The sequence below is a fragment of the Salmo salar genome, chromosome 17, assembly GCF_965601325.2.
Source record: "Salmo salar chromosome 17, fSalSal1, whole genome shotgun sequence".
In the NCBI taxonomy this organism is placed as follows: Eukaryota; Metazoa; Chordata; class Actinopteri; order Salmoniformes; family Salmonidae; genus Salmo; species Salmo salar.
Window position 1 is genome coordinate 29,050,001 of NC_138307.1, and position 20,767 is coordinate 29,070,767.

Consider the following 20,767-nt stretch of genomic DNA (forward strand, 5'->3'; position numbering starts at 1 on the left):
CATGTGTTTACTGTCCTATGCGTGTGTATATTTAACATGTGTTTACTGTCCTATGCGTGTGTATATTTAACATGTGTTTACTGTCCTATGCGTGTGTATATTTATTAACATGTGTTTACTGTCCTATGCGTGTGTATATTTAACATGTGTACTGTCCTATGCGTGTGTGTATTTAACGTGTGTACTGTCCTATGCGTGTGTATATTTAACGTGTGTACTGTCCTATGCGTGTGTATATTTAACATGTGTACTGTCCTATGCGTGTGTGTATTTAACGTGTGTACTGTCCTATGCGTGTGTATATTTAACATGTGTACTGTCCTATGCGTGTGTATATTTAACGTGTGTACTGTCCTATGCGTGTGTATATTTAACGTGTGTACTGTCCTATGAGTGTGTATATTTAACGTGTATACTGTCCTATGCGTGTGTATATTTAACATGTGTACTGTCCTATGCGTGTGTGTATTTAACGTGTGTACTGTCCTATGCGTGTGTATATTTAACGTGTGTACTGTCCTATGAGTGTGTATATTTAACGTGTATACTGTCCTATGCGTGTGTATATTTAACATGTGTACTGTCCTATGCGTGTGTATATTTAACGTGTGTACTGTCCTATGCGTGTGTATATTTAACGTGTGTACTGTCCTATGCGTGTGTGTACAGGTGTGGAAGACCTCTGTGCAGGGTTCATGTTACCTCAGTCTGTTGATGGTAGCTACAGGGCTGCTGTGGGGTCAGGTGCTGCATGTCCGTCCCACCCAGACTGTCTTCATCTCCTCCTGTCTCTCTCTATCCTCCACACCACTGGTCTCACGCTTCCTGGCTGGGGGCGCCCGCCCAGACAAGGACGGTACGGAGACTACGGACTGTGTGTGTGTGTGTGTGTGTGTGTGTGTGTGTGTGTGTGTGTGTGAGAGAGAGAGAGATGGCACGGAGACTACGGACTGTGTGTGTGAGAGAGAGAGACTTGACTTCCAATGCTCTTTATTTTAATGTTAAAGAACCACCTGTCTTTAAATGAGTAACTGACTACAAACATTAAAACTGTGTGTGTGTGTGTGTCTCTCTGTGTGTGTCTCTCTGTGTGTGTGTGTAGGGGAGCTGGACTACAGCAGTGTTCTCCTGGGGATGTTGGTGATGCAGGATGTTCAGCTGGGGCTGTTCATAGCCGTCATGCCCACCCTCATACAGGTGTCATCTGGCCACCTGGACAGGTGAGCTAACACACACACACACACAGCTGTATATGCCCTACGATCTAGACACACCCTGTGTACATATAGTTACTGCTGGGTATACACACCTGCACAGTCTAACTCAACCTGTCCCAAAACTTGTCTCAGGCTAGTGAGGTATGTAGTTCCAAAGATGTGTTAGAAGTTCTAATGTTTAATACTGTTGGGTTCTGTATTCTGAGGGTTCTGTCTTCTGAGGGGTCCGTCTTCTGAGGGGTCTGTCTTCTGAGGGGTCTGTCTTCTGAGGGGTCTGTCTTCTGAGGGGTCTGTCTTCTGAGGGGTCTGTCTTCTGAGGGTTCTGTCTTCTGAGGGTTCTGTCTTCTGAGGGGTCTGTCTTCTGAGGGGTCTGTCTTCTGAGGGTTCTGTCTTCTGAGGGTTCTGTCTTCTGAGGGGTCTGTCTTCTGAGGGTTCTGTCTTCTGAGGGTTCTGTCTTCTGAGGGTTCTGTCTTCTGAGGGTTCTGTCTTCTGAGGGGTCTGTCTTCTGAGGGGTCTGTCTTCTGAGGGTTCTGTCTTCTGAGGGGTCTGTCTTCTGAGGGTCCTGTCCTGTCTTTTGAGGGTCCTGTCCTGTGTTTTGTCTTCTGAGGGTCCTGTCCTGTCTTCTGAGGGTCCTGTCTTCTGAGGGTCCTGTCCTATCATCTGAGGGTCCTGTCCTGTGTTTTGTCTTCTGAGGGTCCTGTTTTGTCTTCTGAGGGTCCTGTTTTGTCTTCTGAGGGTCCTGTTTTGTCTTCTGAGGGTCCTGTTTTGTCTTCTGAGGGTCCTGTTTTGTCTTCTGAGGGTCCTGTTTTGTCATCTTCTGAGGATCCTGTGTTGTCTTCTGAGGGTCCTGTGTTTTGTCTTCCGAGGGTCCTGTCCTGTGTTTTGTCTTCCGAGGGTCCTGTCCTGTGTTTTGTCTTCCGAGGGTCCTGTCCTGTGTTTTGTCTTCCGAGGGTCCTGTCCTGTGTTTTGTCTTCCGAGGGTCCTGTCCTGTGTTTTGTCTTCCGATGGTCCTGTCCTGTGTTTTGTCTTCTGATGGTCTTGTTCTGTCTTCTGAGGGTCCTGTCCTGTGTTCTGTCTTCTGAGGGTTCTGTCTTCTGAGGGTCCTGTTCTGTCTTCTGAGGGGTCTGTCTTCTGAAGGTCCTGTCCTGTGTTCTGTCTTCTGAGGGTTCTGTCTTCTGAGGGGTCTGTCTTCTGAGGGGTCTGTCTTCTGAAGGTCCTGTCCTGTGTTCTGTCTTCTGCGGGTCCTGTCCTGTGTTCTGTCTTCTGAGGGTCCTGTGTTCTGTCTTCTGAGGGTCCTGTGTTCTGTCTTCTGAGGGTCCTGTATTCTGTCTTCTGAGGGTCCTGTCCTGTATTCTGTCTTCTGAGGGTCCTGTCCTGTATTCTGTCTTCTGAGGGTCCTGTGTTCTGTCTTCTGAGGGTCCTGTGTTCTGTCTTCTGAGGGTCCTGTCCTGTGTTCTGTTTTCCTGTCCCAGGTCCTGTTTTCTCTGTTAACCAGTGTTCTGTGTTGTGAGGCTGGTGTTCTGTGTTCTATCCTGTGTTCTGTAGTGTTCTGTTTGGGGGTCTGCGCGTCCTCCTGCTCCTGTCCCAAGTCCTGTTCTCTCTGGCTGTGGTACTACTGCTGTGTGTTCTCCTCAAGTCCTTCCTGATTGGTCCATACTACAGGAAGCTCCATGCTGAGTCTAAAGGCAGCAAGGAGATCCTGGTTCTGGGGACCGCTGCCTTCGTATTCCTCATGCTCACCGTATGTAACCCCCTCCTCACTCTTCCCACTCTCCTCTGTGAGATATAGCTCCCCCTCCTCACTCTTCCCACTCTCCTCTGTGAGATATAGCTCCCCCTACTCACTCTCCCCCCTCTCCTCTGTGAGATATAGCTCCCCCTCCTCACTCTCCCCCCTCTCCTCTGTGAGATATAGCTCCCCCTCCTCTATCCTCTCCTCTCCTCTGTGAGATATAGCTCCTCCTCCTCACTCTCCCCCTCTCCTCTGTGAGATATAGCTCCCCCTCCTCTATCCTCTCCTCTGTGAGATATAGCTCCCCCTCCTCTATCCTCTCCTCTGTGAGATATAGCTCCCCCTCCTCTATCCTCTCCTCTGTGAGATATAGCTCCCCCTCCTATAATCTCTCCTCTCCTCTGTGAGATATAGCTCCCCCTCCTCTATCCTCTCCTCTGTGAGATATAGCTCCCCCTCCTCTATCCTCTCCTCTGTGAGATATAGCTCCCCCTCCTCTATCCTCTCCTGTGTGAGATAAAGCTCCCCCTCCTCTATCCTCTCCTCTGTGAGATATAGCTCCCCCTCCTCTATCCTCTCCTCTGTGAGATATAGCTCCCCCTCCTCTATCCTCTCCTCTGTGAGATATAGCTCCCCCTCCTCTATCCTCTCCTCTGTGAGATATAGCTCCCCCTCCTCTATCCTCTCCTCTGTGAGATATAGCTCCCCCCTCCTCTATCCTCTCCTCTGTGAGATATAGCTCCCCCTCCTCTATCCTCTCCTCTGTGAGATATAGCTCCCCCTCCTCTATTCTCTCCTCTGTGAGATGTAGCTCCCCCTCCTCTATCCTCTCCTCTGTGAGATATAGCTCCCCCTCCTCTATCCTCTCCTCTCCTCTGTGAGATATAGCTCCCCCTCCTCTATCCTCTCCTCTGTGAGATATAGCTCCCCCTCCTCTTTCCTCTCCTCTGTGAGATATAGCTCCCCCTCCTCTATCCTCTCCTCTGTGAGATATAGCTCCCCCCTCCTCCTCTATCCTCTCCTCTGTGAGATATAGCTCCCCCTCCTCTATCCTCTCCTCTGTGAGATATAGCTCCCCCTCCTCTATCCTCTCCTCTGTGAGATATAGCTCCCCCTCCTCTATCCTCTCCTCTGTGAGATATAGCTCCCCCTCCTCTATCATCTCCTCTGTGAGATATAGCTCCCCCTCCTCTATCCTCTCCTCTGTGAGATATAGCTCCCCCTCCTCTCCTCTGTGAGATATAGCTCCCCCTCCTCTATCCTCTCCTCTGTGAGATATAGCTCCCCCTCCTCTATCCTCTCCTCTGTGAGATATAGCTCCCCCTCCTCTCCTCTGTGAGATATAGCTCCCTCTCCTCTGTAAGATATAGCTCCCCCTCCTCTACTCTCTCCTCTGTGAGATATAGCTCCCCCTCCTCTATCATCTCCTCTGTGAGATATAGCTCCCCCTCCTCTATCCTCTCCTCTGTGAGATATAGCTCCCCCTCCTCTCCTCTGTGAGATATAGCTCCCCCTCCTCTATCCTCTCCTCTGTGAGATATAGCTCCCCCTCCTCTATCATCTCCTCTGTGAGATATAGCTCCCCCTCCTCTATCCTCTCCTCTGTGAGATGTAGCTCCCCCTCCTCTATCCTCTCCTCTGTGAGATATAGCTCCCCCTCCTATATTCTCTCCTCTCCTCTGTGAGATATAGCTCCCCCTCCTCTATCCTCTCCTCTGTGAGATGTAGCTCCCCCTCCTCTATCATCTCCTCTGTGAGATATAGCTCCCCCTCCTCTATCATCTCCTCTGTGAGATATAGCTCCCCCTCCTCTATCCTCTCCTCTGTGAGATGTAGCTCCCCCTCTTCTATCCTCTCCTCTGTGAGATATAGCTCCCCCTCCTCTATCCTCTCCTCTCCTCTGTGAGATATAGCTCCCCCTCCTCTATCCTCTCCTCTGTGAGATATAGCTCCCCCTCCTCTATCCTCTCCTCTGTGAGATATAGCTCCCCCTCCTATAATCTCTCCTCTCCTCTGTGAGATATAGCTCCCCCTCCTCTATCCTCTCCTCTGTGAGATATAGCTCCCCCTCCTCTATCCTCTCCTCTGTGAGATATAGCTCCCCCTCCTCTATCCTCTCCTCTGTGAGATATAGCTCCCCCTCCTCTATCCTCTCCTCTGTGAGATATAGCTCCCCCTCCTCTATCCTCTCCTCTGTGAGATATAGCTCCCCCTCCTCTATCCTCTCCTCTGTGAGATATAGCTCCCCCTCCTCTATCCTCTCCTCTGTGAGATATAGCTCCCCCTCCTCTATCCTCTCCTCTGTGAGATATAGCTCCCCCCTCCTCTATCCTCTCCTCTGTGAGATATAGCTCCCCCTCCTCTATCCTCTCCTCTGTGAGATATAGCTCCCCCTCCTCTATCCTCTCCTCTGTGAGATATAGCTCCCCCTCCTCTATCCTCTCCTCTGTGAGATATAGCTCCCCCTCCTCTATCCTCTCCTCTGTGAGATATAGCTCCCCCTCCTCTATCCTCTCCTCTGTGAGATATAGCTCCCCCTCCTCTATCCTCTCCTCTGTGAGATATAGCTCCCCCTCCTCTATCCTCTCCTCTGTGAGATATAGCTCCCCCTCCTCTATCCTCTCCTCTGTGAGATATAGCTCCCCCTCCTCTATCCTCTCCTCTGTGAGATATAGCTCCCCCTCCTCTATCCTCTCCTCTGTGAGATATAGCTCCCCCTCCTCTATCCTCTCCTCTGTGAGATATAGCTCCCCCTCCTCTATCCTCTCCTCTGTGAGATATAGCTCCCCCTCCTCTATCCTCTCCTCTGTGAGATATAGCTCCCCCTCCTCTATCCTCTCCTCTGTGAGATATAGCTCCCCCTCCTCTATCCTCTCCTCTGTGAGATATAGCTCCCCCTCCTCTATCCTCTCCTCTGTGAGATATAGCTCCCCCTCCTCTATCCTCTCCTCTGTGAGATATAGCTCCCCCTCCTCTATCCTCTCCTCTGTGAGATATAGCTCCCCCTCCTCTATCCTCTCCTCTGTGAGATATAGCTCCCCCTCCTCTATCCTCTCCTCTGTGAGATATAGCTCCCCCTCCTCTATCCTCTCCTCTGTGAGATATAGCTCCCCCTCCTCTATCCTCTCCTCTGTGAGATATAGCTCCCCCTCCTCTATCCTCTCCTCTGTGAGATATAGCTCCCCCTCCTCTATCCTCTCCTCTGTGAGATATAGCTCCCCCTCCTCTATCCTCTCCTCTGTGAGATATAGCTCCCCCTCCTCTATCCTCTCCTCTGTGAGATATAGCTCCCCCTCCTCTATCCTCTCCTCTGTGAGATATAGCTCCCCCTCCTCTATCCTCTCCTCTGTGAGATATAGCTCCCCCTCCTCTATCCTCTCCTCTGTGAGATATAGCTCCCCCTCCTCTATCCTCTCCTCTGTGAGATATAGCTCCCCCTCCTCTATCCTCTCCTCTGTGAGATATAGCTCCCCCTCCTCTATCCTCTCCTCTGTGAGATATAGCTCCCCCTCCTCTATCCTCTCCTCTGTGAGATATAGCTCCCCCTCCTCTATCCTCTCCTCTGTGAGATATAGCTCCCCCTCCTCTATCCTCTCCTCTGTGAGATATAGCTCCCCCTCCTCTATCCTCTCCTCTGTGAGATATAGCTCCCCCTCCTCTATCCTCTCCTCTGTGAGATATAGCTCCCCCTCCTCTATCCTCTCCTCTGTGAGATATAGCTCCCCCTCCTCTATCCTCTCCTCTGTGAGATATAGCTCCCCCTCCTCTATCCTCTCCTCTGTGAGATATAGCTCCCCCTCCTCTATCCTCTCCTCTGTGAGATATAGCTCCCCCTCCTCTATCCTCTCCTCTGTGAGATATAGCTCCCCCTCCTCTATCCTCTCCTCTGTGAGATATAGCTCCCCCTCCTCTATCCTCTCCTCTGTGAGATATAGCTCCCCCTCCTCTATCCTCTCCTCTGTGAGATATAGCTCCCCCTCCTCTATCCTCTCCTCTGTGAGATATAGCTCCCCCTCCTCTATCCTCTCCTCTGTGAGATATAGCTCCCCCTCCTCTATCCTCTCCTCTGTGAGATATAGCTCCCCCTCCTCTATCCTCTCCTCTGTGAGATATAGCTCCCCCTCCTCTATCCTCTCCTCTGTGAGATATAGCTCCCCCTCCTCTATCCTCTCCTCTGTGAGATATAGCTCCCCCTCCTCTATCCTCTCCTCTGTGAGATATAGCTCCCCCTCCTCTATCCTCTCCTCTGTGAGATATAGCTCCCCCTCCTCTATCCTCTCCTCTGTGAGATATAGCTCCCCCTCCTCTATCCTCTCCTCTGTGAGATATAGCTCCCCCTCCTCTATCCTCTCCTCTGTGAGATATAGCTCCCCCTCCTCTATCCTCTCCTCTGTGAGATATAGCTCCCCCTCCTCTATCCTCTCCTCTGTGAGATATAGCTCCCCCTCCTCTATCCTCTCCTCTGTGAGATATAGCTCCCCCTCCTCTATCCTCTCCTCTGTGAGATATAGCTCCCCCTCCTCTATCCTCTCCTCTGTGAGATATAGCTCCCCCTCCTCTATCCTCTCCTCTGTGAGATATAGCTCCCCCTCCTCTATCCTCTCCTCTGTGAGATATAGCTCCCCCTCCTCTATCCTCTCCTCTGTGAGATATAGCTCCCCCTCCTCTATCCTCTCCTCTGTGAGATATAGCTCCCCCTCCTCTATCCTCTCCTCTGTGAGATATAGCTCCCCCTCCTCTATCCTCTCCTCTGTGAGATATAGCTCCCCCTCCTCTATCCTCTCCTCTGTGAGATATAGCTCCCCCTCCTCTATCCTCTCCTCTGTGAGATATAGCTCCCCCTCCTCTATCCTCTCCTCTGTGAGATATAGCTCCCCCTCCTCTATCCTCTCCTCTGTGAGATATAGCTCCCCCTCCTCTATCCTCTCCTCTGTGAGATATAGCTCCCCCTCCTCTATCCTCTCCTCTGTGAGATATAGCTCCCCCTCCTCTATCCTCTCCTCTGTGAGATATAGCTCCCCCTCCTCTATCCTCTCCTCTGTGAGATATAGCTCCCCCTCCTCTATCCTCTCCTCTGTGAGATATAGCTCCCCCTCCTCTATCCTCTCCTCTGTGAGATATAGCTCCCCCTCCTCTATCCTCTCCTCTGTGAGATATAGCTCCCCCTCCTCTATCCTCTCCTCTGTGAGATATAGCTCCCCCTCCTCTATCCTCTCCTCTGTGAGATATAGCTCCCCCTCCTCTATCCTCTCCTCTGTGAGATATAGCTCCCCCTCCTCTATCCTCTCCTCTGTGAGATATAGCTCCCCCTCCTCTATCCTCTCCTCTGTGAGATATAGCTCCCCCTCCTCTATCCTCTCCTCTGTGAGATATAGCTCCCCCTCCTCTATCCTCTCCTCTGTGAGATATAGCTCCCCCTCCTCTATCCTCTCCTCTGTGAGATATAGCTCCCCCTCCTCTATCCTCTCCTCTGTGAGATATAGCTCCCCCTCCTCTATCCTCTCCTCTGTGAGATATAGCTCCCCCTCCTCTATCCTCTCCTCTGTGAGATATAGCTCCCCCTCCTCTATCCTCTCCTCTGTGAGATATAGCTCCCCCTCCTCTATCCTCTCCTCTGTGAGATATAGCTCCCCCTCCTCTATCCTCTCCTCTGTGAGATATAGCTCCCCCTCCTCTATCCTCTCCTCTGTGAGATATAGCTCCCCCTCCTCTATCCTCTCCTCTGTGAGATATAGCTCCCCCTCCTCTATCCTCTCCTCTGTGAGATATAGCTCCCCCTCCTCTATCCTCTCCTCTGTGAGATATAGCTCCCCCTCCTCTATCCTCTCCTCTGTGAGATATAGCTCCCCCTCCTCTATCCTCTCCTCTGTGAGATATAGCTCCCCCTCCTCTATCCTCTCCTCTGTGAGATATAGCTCCCCCTCCTCTATCCTCTCCTCTGTGAGATATAGCTCCCCCTCCTCTATCCTCTCCTCTGTGAGATATAGCTCCCCCTCCTCTATCCTCTCCTCTGTGAGATATAGCTCCCCCTCCTCTATCCTCTCCTCTGTGAGATATAGCTCCCCCTCCTCTATCCTCTCCTCTGTGAGATATAGCTCCCCCTCCTCTATCCTCTCCTCTGTGAGATATAGCTCCCCCTCCTCTATCCTCTCCTCTGTGAGATATAGCTCCCCCTCCTCTATCCTCTCCTCTGTGAGATATAGCTCCCCCTCCTCTATCCTCTCCTCTGTGAGATATAGCTCCCCCTCCTCTATCCTCTCCTCTGTGAGATATAGCTCCCCCTCCTCTATCCTCTCCTCTGTGAGATATAGCTCCCCCTCCTCTATCCTCTCCTCTGTGAGATATAGCTCCCCCTCCTCTATCCTCTCCTCTGTGAGATATAGCTCCCCCTCCTCTATCCTCTCCTCTGTGAGATATAGCTCCCCCTCCTCTATCCTCTCCTCTGTGAGATATAGCTCCCCCTCCTCTATCCTCTCCTCTGTGAGATATAGCTCCCCCTCCTCTATCCTCTCCTCTGTGAGATATAGCTCCCCCTCCTCTATCCTCTCCTCTGTGAGATATAGCTCCCCCTCCTCTATCCTCTCCTCTGTGAGATATAGCTCCCCCTCCTCTATCCTCTCCTCTGTGAGATATAGCTCCCCCTCCTCTATCCTCTCCTCTGTGAGATATAGCTCCCCCTCCTCTATCCTCTCCTCTGTGAGATATAGCTCCCCCTCCTCTATCCTCTCCTCTGTGAGATATAGCTCCCCCTCCTCTATCCTCTCCTCTGTGAGATATAGCTCCCCCTCCTCTATCCTCTCCTCTGTGAGATATAGCTCCCCCTCCTCTATCCTCTCCTCTGTGAGATATAGCTCCCCCTCCTCTATCCTCTCCTCTGTGAGATATAGCTCCCCCTCCTCTATCCTCTCCTCTGTGAGATATAGCTCCCCCTCCTCTATCCTCTCCTCTGTGAGATATAGCTCCCCCTCCTCTATCCTCTCCTCTGTGAGATATAGCTCCCCCTCCTCTATCCTCTCCTCTGTGAGATATAGCTCCCCCTCCTCTATCCTCTCCTCTGTGAGATATAGCTCCCCCTCCTCTATCCTCTCCTCTGTGAGATATAGCTCCCCCTCCTCTATCCTCTCCTCTGTGAGATATAGCTCCCCCTCCTCTATCCTCTCCTCTGTGAGATATAGCTCCCCCTCCTCTATCCTCTCCTCTGTGAGATATAGCTCCCCCTCCTCTATCCTCTCCTCTGTGAGATATAGCTCCCCCTCCTCTATCCTCTCCTCTGTGAGATATAGCTCCCCCTCCTCTATCCTCTCCTCTGTGAGATATAGCTCCCCCTCCTCTATCCTCTCCTCTGTGAGATATAGCTCCCCCTCCTCTATCCTCTCCTCTGTGAGATATAGCTCCCCCTCCTCTATCCTCTCCTCTGTGAGATATAGCTCCCCCTCCTCTATCCTCTCCTCTGTGAGATATAGCTCCCCCTCCTCTATCCTCTCCTCTGTGAGATATAGCTCCCCCTCCTCTATCCTCTCCTCTGTGAGATATAGCTCCCCCTCCTCTATCCTCTCCTCTGTGAGATATAGCTCCCCCTCCTCTATCCTCTCCTCTGTGAGATATAGCTCCCCCTCCTCTATCCTCTCCTCTGTGAGATATAGCTCCCCCTCCTCTATCCTCTCCTCTGTGAGATATAGCTCCCCCTCCTCTATCCTCTCCTCTGTGAGATATAGCTCCCCCTCCTCTATCCTCTCCTCTGTGAGATATAGCTCCCCCTCCTCTATCCTCTCCTCTGTGAGATATAGCTCCCCCTCCTCTATCCTCTCCTCTGTGAGATATAGCTCCCCCTCCTCTATCCTCTCCTCTGTGAGATATAGCTCCCCCTCCTCTATCCTCTCCTCTGTGAGATATAGCTCCCCCTCCTCTATCCTCTCCTCTGTGAGATATAGCTCCCCCTCCTCTATCCTCTCCTCTGTGAGATATAGCTCCCCCTCCTCTATCCTCTCCTCTGTGAGATATAGCTCCCCCTCCTCTATCCTCTCCTCTGTGAGATATAGCTCCCCCTCCTCTATCCTCTCCTCTGTGAGATATAGCTCCCCCTCCTCTATCCTCTCCTCTGTGAGATATAGCTCCCCCTCCTCTATCCTCTCCTCTGTGAGATATAGCTCCCCCTCCTCTATCCTCTCCTCTGTGAGATATAGCTCCCCCTCCTCTATCCTCTCCTCTGTGAGATATAGCTCCCCCTCCTCTATCCTCTCCTCTGTGAGATATAGCTCCCCCTCCTCTATCCTCTCCTCTGTGAGATATAGCTCCCCCTCCTCTATCCTCTCCTCTGTGAGATATAGCTCCCCCTCCTCTATCCTCTCCTCTGTGAGATATAGCTCCCCCTCCTCTATCCTCTCCTCTGTGAGATATAGCTCCCCCTCCTCTATCCTCTCCTCTGTGAGATATAGCTCCCCCTCCTCTATCCTCTCCTCTGTGAGATATAGCTCCCCCTCCTCTATCCTCTCCTCTGTGAGATATAGCTCCCCCTCCTCTATCCTCTCCTCTGTGAGATATAGCTCCCCCTCCTCTATCCTCTCCTCTGTGAGATATAGCTCCCCCTCCTCTATCCTCTCCTCTGTGAGATATAGCTCCCCCTCCTCTATCCTCTCCTCTGTGAGATATAGCTCCCCCTCCTCTATCCTCTCCTCTGTGAGATATAGCTCCCCCTCCTCTATCCTCTCCTCTGTGAGATATAGCTCCCCCTCCTCTATCCTCTCCTCTGTGAGATATAGCTCCCCCTCCTCTATCCTCTCCTCTGTGAGATATAGCTCCCCCTCCTCTATCCTCTCCTCTGTGAGATATAGCTCCCCCTCCTCTATCCTCTCCTCTGTGAGATATAGCTCCCCCTCCTCTATCCTCTCCTCTGTGAGATATAGCTCCCCCTCCTCTATCCTCTCCTCTGTGAGATATAGCTCCCCCTCCTCTATCCTCTCCTCTGTGAGATATAGCTCCCCCTCCTCTATCCTCTCCTCTGTGAGATATAGCTCCCCCTCCTCTATCCTCTCCTCTGTGAGATATAGCTCCCCCTCCTCTATCCTCTCCTCTGTGAGATATAGCTCCCCCTCCTCTATCCTCTCCTCTGTGAGATATAGCTCCCCCTCCTCTATCCTCTCCTCTGTGAGATATAGCTCCCCCTCCTCTATCCTCTCCTCTGTGAGATATAGCTCCCCCTCCTCTATCCTCTCCTCTGTGAGATATAGCTCCCCCTCCTCTATCCTCTCCTCTGTGAGATATAGCTCCCCCTCCTCTATCCTCTCCTCTGTGAGATATAGCTCCCCCTCCTCTATCCTCTCCTCTGTGAGATATAGCTCCCCCTCCTCTATCCTCTCCTCTGTGAGATATAGCTCCCCCTCCTCTATCCTCTCCTCTGTGAGATATAGCTCCCCCTCCTCTATCCTCTCCTCTGTGAGATATAGCTCCCCCTCCTCTATCCTCTCCTCTGTGAGATATAGCTCCCCCTCCTCTATCCTCTCCTCTGTGAGATATAGCTCCCCCTCCTCTATCCTCTCCTCTGTGAGATATAGCTCCCCCTCCTCTATCCTCTCCTCTGTGAGATATAGCTCCCCCTCCTCTATCCTCTCCTCTGTGAGATATAGCTCCCCCTCCTCTATCCTCTCCTCTGTGAGATATAGCTCCCCCTCCTCTATCCTCTCCTCTGTGAGATATAGCTCCCCCTCCTCTATCCTCTCCTCTGTGAGATATAGCTCCCCCTCCTCTATCCTCTCCTCTGTGAGATATAGCTCCCCCTCCTCTATCCTCTCCTCTGTGAGATATAGCTCCCCCTCCTCTATCCTCTCCTCTGTGAGATATAGCTCCCCCTCCTCTATCCTCTCCTCTGTGAGATATAGCTCCCCCTCCTCTATCCTCTCCTCTGTGAGATATAGCTCCCCCTCCTCTATCCTCTCCTCTGTGAGATATAGCTCCCCCTCCTCTATCCTCTCCTCTGTGAGATATAGCTCCCCCTCCTCTATCCTCTCCTCTGTGAGATATAGCTCCCCCTCCTCTATCCTCTCCTCTGTGAGATATAGCTCCCCCTCCTCTATCCTCTCCTCTGTGAGATATAGCTCCCCCTCCTCTATCCTCTCCTCTGTGAGATATAGCTCCCCCTCCTCTATCCTCTCCTCTGTGAGATATAGCTCCCCCTCCTCTATCCTCTCCTCTGTGAGATATAGCTCCCCCTCCTCTATCCTCTCCTCTGTGAGATATAGCTCCCCCTCCTCTATCCTCTCCTCTGTGAGATATAGCTCCCCCTCCTCTATCCTCTCCTCTGTGAGATATAGCTCCCCCTCCTCTATCCTCTCCTCTGTGAGATATAGCTCCCCCTCCTCTATCCTCTCCTCTGTGAGATATAGCTCCCCCTCCTCTATCCTCTCCTCTGTGAGATATAGCTCCCCCTCCTCTATCCTCTCCTCTGTGAGATATAGCTCCCCCTCCTCTATCCTCTCCTCTGTGAGATATAGCTCCCCCTCCTCTATCCTCTCCTCTGTGAGATATAGCTCCCCCTCCTCTATCCTCTCCTCTGTGAGATATAGCTCCCCCTCCTCTATCCTCTCCTCTGTGAGATATAGCTCCCCCTCCTCTATCCTCTCCTCTGTGAGATATAGCTCCCCCTCCTCTATCCTCTCCTCTGTGAGATATAGCTCCCCCTCCTCTATCCTCTCCTCTGTGAGATATAGCTCCCCCTCCTCTATCCTCTCCTCTGTGAGATATAGCTCCCCCTCCTCTATCCTCTCCTCTGTGAGATATAGCTCCCCCTCCTCTATCCTCTCCTCTGTGAGATATAGCTCCCCCTCCTCTATCCTCTCCTCTGTGAGATATAGCTCCCCCTCCTCTATCCTCTCCTCTGTGAGATATAGCTCCCCCTCCTCTATCCTCTCCTCTGTGAGATATAGCTCCCCCTCCTCTATCCTCTCCTCTGTGAGATATAGCTCCCCCTCCTCTATCCTCTCCTCTGTGAGATATAGCTCCCCCTCCTCTATCCTCTCCTCTGTGAGATATAGCTCCCCCTCCTCTATCCTCTCCTCTGTGAGATATAGCTCCCCCTCCTCTATCCTCTCCTCTGTGAGATATAGCTCCCCCTCCTCTATCCTCTCCTCTGTGAGATATAGCTCCCCCTCCTCTATCCTCTCCTCTGTGAGATATAGCTCCCCCTCCTCTATCCTCTCCTCTGTGAGATATAGCTCCCCCTCCTCTATCCTCTCCTCTGTGAGATATAGCTCCCCCTCCTCTATCCTCTCCTCTGTGAGATATAGCTCCCCCTCCTCTATCCTCTCCTCTGTGAGATATAGCTCCCCCTCCTCTATCCTCTCCTCTGTGAGATATAGCTCCCCCTCCTCTATCCTCTCCTCTGTGAGATATAGCTCCCCCTCCTCTATCCTCTCCTCTGTGAGATATAGCTCCCCCTCCTCTATCCTCTCCTCTGTGAGATATAGCTCCCCCTCCTCTATCCTCTCCTCTGTGAGATATAGCTCCCCCTCCTCTATCCTCTCCTCTGTGAGATATAGCTCCCCCTCCTCTATCCTCTCCTCTGTGAGATATAGCTCCCCCTCCTCTATCCTCTCCTCTGTGAGATATAGCTCCCCCTCCTCTATCCTCTCCTCTGTGAGATATAGCTCCCCCTCCTCTATCCTCTCCTCTGTGAGATATAGCTCCCCCTCCTCTATCCTCTCCTCTGTGAGATATAGCTCCCCCTCCTCTATCCTCTCCTCTGTGAGATATAGCTCCCCCTCCTCTATCCTCTCCTCTGTGAGATATAGCTCCCCCTCCTCTATCCTCTCCTCTGTGAGATATAGCTCCCCCTCCTCTATCCTCTCCTCTGTGAGATATAGCTCCCCCTCCTCTATCCTCTCCTCTGTGAGATATAGCTCCCCCTCCTCTATCCTCTCCTCTGTGAGATATAGCTCCCCCTCCTCTATCCTCTCCTCTGTGAGATATAGCTCCCCCTCCTCTATCCTCTCCTCTGTGAGATATAGCTCCCCCTCCTCTATCCTCTCCTCTGTGAGATATAGCTCCCCCTCCTCTATCCTCTCCTCTGTGAGATATAGCTCCCCCTCCTCTATCCTCTCCTCTGTGAGATATAGCTCCCCCTCCTCTATCCTCTCCTCTGTGAGATATAGCTCCCCCTCCTCTATCCTCTCCTCTGTGAGATATAGCTCCCCCTCCTCTATCCTCTCCTCTGTGAGATATAGCTCCCCCTCCTCTATCCTCTCCTCTGTGAGATATAGCTCCCCCTCCTCTATCCTCTCCTCTGTGAGATATAGCTCCCCCTCCTCTATCCTCTCCTCTGTGAGATATAGCTCCCCCTCCTCTATCCTCTCCTCTGTGAGATATAGCTCCCCCTCCTCTATCTCTCCTCTGTGAGATATAGCTCCCCTCTCTCCTCTGTGAGATATAGCTCCCCCTCCTCTATCCTCTCCTCTGTGAGATATAGCTCCCCCTCCTCTATCCTCTCCTCTGTGAGATATAGCTCCCCCTCCTCTATCATCTCCTCTGTGAGATATAGCTCCCCCTCCTCTATCCTCTCCTCTGTGAGATATAGCTCCCCCTCCTCTATCCTCTCCTCTGTGAGATATAGCTCCCCCTCCTCTATCCTCTCCTCTGTGAGATATAGCTCCCCCTCCTCTATCCTCTCCTCTGTGAGATATAGCTCCCCCTCCTCTATCCTCTCCTCTGTGAGATATAGCTCCCCCTCCTCTATCCTCTCCTCTGTGAGATATAGCTCCCCCTCCTCTATCCTCTCCTCTGTGAGATATAGCTCCCCCTCCTCTATCCTCTCCTCTGTGAGATATAGCTCCCCCTCCTCTATCCTCTCCTCTGTGAGATATAGCTCCCCCTCCTCTATCCTCTCCTCTGTGAGATATAGCTCCCCCTCCTCTATCCTCTCCTCTGTGAGATATAGCTCCCCCTCCTCTATCCTCTCCTCTGTGAGATATAGCTCCCCCTCCTCTATCCTCTCCTCTGTGAGATATAGCTCCCCCTCCTCTATCCTCTCCTCTGTGAGATATAGCTCCCCCTCCTCTATCCTCTCCTCTGTGAGATATAGCTCCCCCTCCTCTATCCTCTCCTCTGTGAGATATAGCTCCCCCTCCTCTATCCTCTCCTCTGTGAGATATAGCTCCCCCTCCTCTATCCTCTCCTCTGTGAGATATAGCTCCCCCTCCTCTATCCTCTCCTCTGTGAGATATAGCTCCCCCTCCTCTATCCTCTCCTCTGTGAGATATAGCTCCCCCTCCTCTATCCTCTCCTCTGTGAGATATAGCTCCCCCTCCTCTATCCTCTCCTCTGTGAGATATAGCTCCCCCTCCTCTATCCTCTCCTCTGTGAGATATAGCTCCCCCTCCTCTATCCTCTCCTCTGTGAGATATAGCTCCCCCTCCTCTATCCTCTCCTCTGTGAGATATAGCTCCCCCTCCTCTATCCTCTCCTCTGTGAGATATAGCTCCCCCTCCTCTATCCTCTCCTCTGTGAGATATAGCTCCCCCTCCTCTATCCTCTCCTCTGTGAGATATAGCTCCCCCTCCTCTATCCTCTCCTCTGTGAGATATAGCTCCCCCTCCTCTATCCTCTCCTCTGTGAGATATAGCTCCCCCTCCTCTATCCTCTCCTCTGTGAGATATAGCTCCCCCTCCTCTATCCTCTCCTCTGTGAGATATAGCTCCCCCTCCTCTATCCTCTCCTCTGTGAGATATAGCTCCCCCTCCTCTATCCTCTCCTCTGTGAGATATAGCTCCCCCTCCTCTATCCTCTCCTCTGTGAGATATAGCTCCCCCTCCTCTATCCTCTCCTCTGTGAGATATAGCTCCCCCTCCTCTATCCTCTCCTCTGTGAGATATAGCTCCCCCTCCTCTATCCTCTCCTCTGTGAGATATAGCTCCCCCTCCTCTATCCTCTCCTCTGTGAGATATAGCTCCCCCTCCTCTATCCTCTCCTCTGTGAGATATAGCTCCCCCTCCTCTATCCTCTCCTCTGTGAGATATAGCTCCCCCTCCTCTATCCTCTCCTCTGTGAGATATAGCTCCCCCTCCTCTATCCTCTCCTCTGTGAGATATAGCTCCCCCTCCTCTATCCTCTCCTCTGTGAGATATAGCTCCCCCTCCTCTATCCTCTCCTCTGTGAGATATAGCTCCCCCTCCTCTATCCTCTCCTCTGTGAGATATAGCTCCCCCTCCTCTATCCTCTCCTCTGTGAGATATAGCTCCCCCTCCTCTATCCTCTCCTCTGTGAGATATAGCTCCCCCTCCTCTATCCTCTCCTCTGTGAGATATAGCTCCCCCTCCTCTATCCTCTCCTCTGTGAGATATAGCTCCCCCTCCTCTATCCTCTCCTCTGTGAGATATAGCTCCCCCTCCTCTATCCTCTCCTCTGTGAGATATAGCTCCCCCTCCTCTATCCTCTCCTCTGTGAGATATAGCTCCCCCTCCTCTATCCTCTCCTCTGTGAGATATAGCTCCCCCTCCTCTATCCTCTCCTCTGTGAGATATAGCTCCCCCTCCTCTATCCTCTCCTCTGTGAGATATAGCTCCCCCTCCTCTATCCTCTCCTCTGTGAGATATAGCTCCCCCTCCTCTATCCTCTCCTCTGTGAGATATAGCTCCCCCTCCTCTATCCTCTCCTCTGTGAGATATAGCTCCCCCTCCTCTATCCTCTCCTCTGTGAGATATAGCTCCCCCTCCTCTATCCTCTCCTCTGTGAGATATAGCTCCCCCTCCTCTATCCTCTCCTCTGTGAGATATAGCTCCCCCTCCTCTTCTCTCCTCTGTGAGATATAGCTCCCCCTCCTCTATCCTCTCCTCTGTGAGATATAGCTCCCCCTCCTCTATCCTCTCCTCTGTGAGATATAGCTCCCCCTCCTCTATCCTCTCCTCTGTGAGATATAGCTCCCCCTCCTCTATCCTCTCCTCTGTGAGATATAGCTCCCCCTCCTCTATCCTCTCCTCTGTGAGATATAGCTCCCCCTCCTCTATCCTCTCCTCTGTGAGATATAGCTCCCCCTCCTCTATCCTCTCCTCTGTGAGATATAGCTCCCCCTCCTCTATCCTCTCCTCTGTGAGATATAGCTCCCCCTCCTCTATCCTCTCCTCTGTGAGATATAGCTCCCCCTCCTCTATCCTCTCCTCTGTGAGATATAGCTCCCCCTCCTCTATCCTCTCCTCTGTGAGATATAGCTCCCCCTCCTCTATCCTCTCCTCTGTGAGATATAGCTCCCCCTCCTCTATCCTCTCCTCTGTGAGATATAGCTCCCCCTCCTCTATCCTCTCCTCTGTGAGATATAGCTCCCCCTCCTCTATCCTCTCCTCTGTGAGATATAGCTCCCCCTCCTCTATCCTCTCCTCTGTGAGATATAGCTCCCCCTCCTCTATCCTCTCCTCTGTGAGATATAGCTCCCCCTCCTCTATCCTCTCCTCTGTGAGATATAGCTCCCCCTCCTCTATCCTCTCCTCTGTGAGATATAGCTCCCCCTCCTCTATCCTCTCCTCTGTGAGATATAGCTCCCCCTCCTCTATCCTCTCCTCTGTGAGATATAGCTCCCCCTCCTCTATCCTCTCCTCTGTGAGATATAGCTCCCCCTCCTCTATCCTCTCCTCTGTGAGATATAGCTCCCCCTCCTCTATCCTCTCCTCTGTGAGATATAGCTCCCCCTCCTCTATCCTCTCCTCTGTGAGATATAGCTCCCCCCTCCTCCTCTATCCTCTCCTCTGTGAGATATAGCTCCCCCTCCTCTATCCTCTCCTCTGTGAGATATAGCTCCCCCTCCTCTATCCTCTCCTCTGTGAGATATAGCTCCCCCTCCTCTATCCTCTCCTCTGTGAGATATAGCTCCCCCTCCTCTATCCTCTCCTCTGTGAGATATAGCTCCCCCTCCTTCTATCCTCTCCTCTGTGAGATATAGCTCCCCCTCCTCTATCCTCTCCTCTGTGAGATATAGCTCCCCCTCCTCTATCCTCTCCTCTGTGAGATATAGCTCCCCCTCCTCTATCCTCTCCTCTGTGAGATATAGCTCCCCCTCCTCTATCCTCTCCTCTGTGAGATATAGCTCCCCCTCCTCTATCCTCTCCTCTGTGAGATATAGCTCCCCCTCCTCTATCCTCTCCTCTGTGAGATATAGCTCCCCCTCCTCTATCCTCTCCTCTGTGAGATATAGCTCCCCCTCCTCTATCCTCTCCTCTGTGAGATATAGCTCCCCCTCCTCTATCCTCTCCTCTGTGAGATATAGCTCCCCCTCCTCTATCCTCTCCTCTGTGAGATATAGCTCCCCCTCCTCTATCCTCTCCTCTGTGAGATATAGCTCCCCCTCCTCTATCCTCTCCTCTGTGAGATATAGCTCCCCCTCCTCTATCCTCTCCTCTGTGAGATATAGCTCCCCCCTCCTCTATCCTCTCCTCTGTGAGATATAGCTCCCCCTCCTCTATCCTCTCCTCTGTGAGATATAGCTCCCCCTCCTCTATCCTCTCCTCTGTGAGATATAGCTCCCCCTCCTCTATCCTCTCCTCTGTGAGATATAGCTCCCCCTCCTCTATCCTCTCCTCTGTGAGATATAGCTCCCCCTCCTCTATCCTCTCCTCTGTGAGATATAGCTCCCCCTCCTCTATCCTCTCCTCTGTGAGATATAGCTCCCCCTCCTCTATCCTCTCCTCTGTGAGATATAGCTCCCCCTCCTCTATCCTCTCCTCTGTGAGATATAGCTCCCCCTCCTCTATCCTCTCCTCTGTGAGATATAGCTCCCCTCCTCTATCCTCTCCTCTGTGAGATATAGCTCCCCCTCCTCTATCCTCTCCTCTGTGAGATATAGCTCCCCCTCCTCTATCCTCTCCTCTGTGAGATATAGCTCCCCCTCCTCTATCCTCTCCTCTGTGAGATATAGCTCCCCCTCCTCTATCCTCTCCTCTGTGAGATATAGCTCCCCCTCCTCTATCCTCTCCTCTGTGAGATATAGCTCCCCCTCCTCTATCTCTCCTCTGTGAGATATAGCTCCCCCTCCTCTATCCTCTCCTCTGTGAGATATAGCTCCCCCTCCTCTATCCTCTCCTCTGTGAGATATAGCTCCCCCTCCTCTATCCTCTCCTCTGTGAGATATAGCTCCCCCTCCTCTATCCTCTCCTCTGTGAGATATAGCTCCCCCTCCTCTATCCTCTCCTCTGTGAGATATAGCTCCCCCTCCTCTATCCTCTCCTCTGTGAGATATAGCTCCCCCTCCTCTATCCTCTCCTCTGTGAGATATAGCTCCCCCTCCTCTATCATCTCCTCTGTGAGATATAGCTCCCCCTCCTCTATCCTCTCCTCTGTGAGATATAGCTCCCCCTCCTCTATCCTCTCCTCTGTGAGATATAGCTCCCCCTCCTCTATCCTCTCCTCTGTGAGATATAGCTCCCCCTCCTCTATCCTCTCCTCTGTGAGATATAGCTCCCCCTCCTCTATCCTCTCCTCTGTGAGATATAGCTCCCCCTCCTCTATCCTCTCCTCTGTGAGATATAGCTCCCCCTCCTCTATCATCTCCTCTGTGAGATATAGCTCCCCCTCCTCTATCCTCTCCTCTGTGAGATGTAGCTCCCCCTCCTCTATCCTCTCCTCTGTGAGATATAGCTCCCCCTCCTCTATCCTCTCCTCTGTGAGATATAGCTCCCCCTCCTCTATCCTCTCCTCTGTGAGATATAGCTCCCCCTCCTCTATCCTCTCCTCTGTGAGATATAGCTCCCCCTCCTCTATCCTCTCCTCTGTGAGATATAGCTCCCCCTCCTCTATCCTCTCCTCTGTGAGATATAGCTCCCCCTCCTCTATCCTCTCCTCTGTGAGA

The 20,767-nt window shown here is 52.1% G+C and overlaps 1 protein-coding gene across 4 annotated transcripts in view; it reads left to right on the forward strand.

Annotated features, from left to right (window-relative positions):
* The window catches only part of slc9d1 (solute carrier family 9 member D1), a 174,704-nt gene that overhangs the window by 88,697 nt on the left and 65,240 nt on the right, over positions 1–20,767 (forward strand). For all 4 annotated transcript variants that reach the window (XR_014381150.1, XR_014381152.1, XR_014381151.1 and 1 more), the window contains exons 9-11: positions 670–856; positions 1,103–1,220; positions 2,763–2,958. Coding sequence is in view for 1 of the 4 variants with exons in the window: in XM_082963747.1 (XP_082819873.1) it covers positions 670–856; positions 1,103–1,220; positions 2,763–2,958 (501 nt within the window). In the remaining 3 variants the exon portion in view is untranslated. The remainder of the gene's footprint in view (positions 1–669; positions 857–1,102; positions 1,221–2,762; positions 2,959–20,767) is intronic.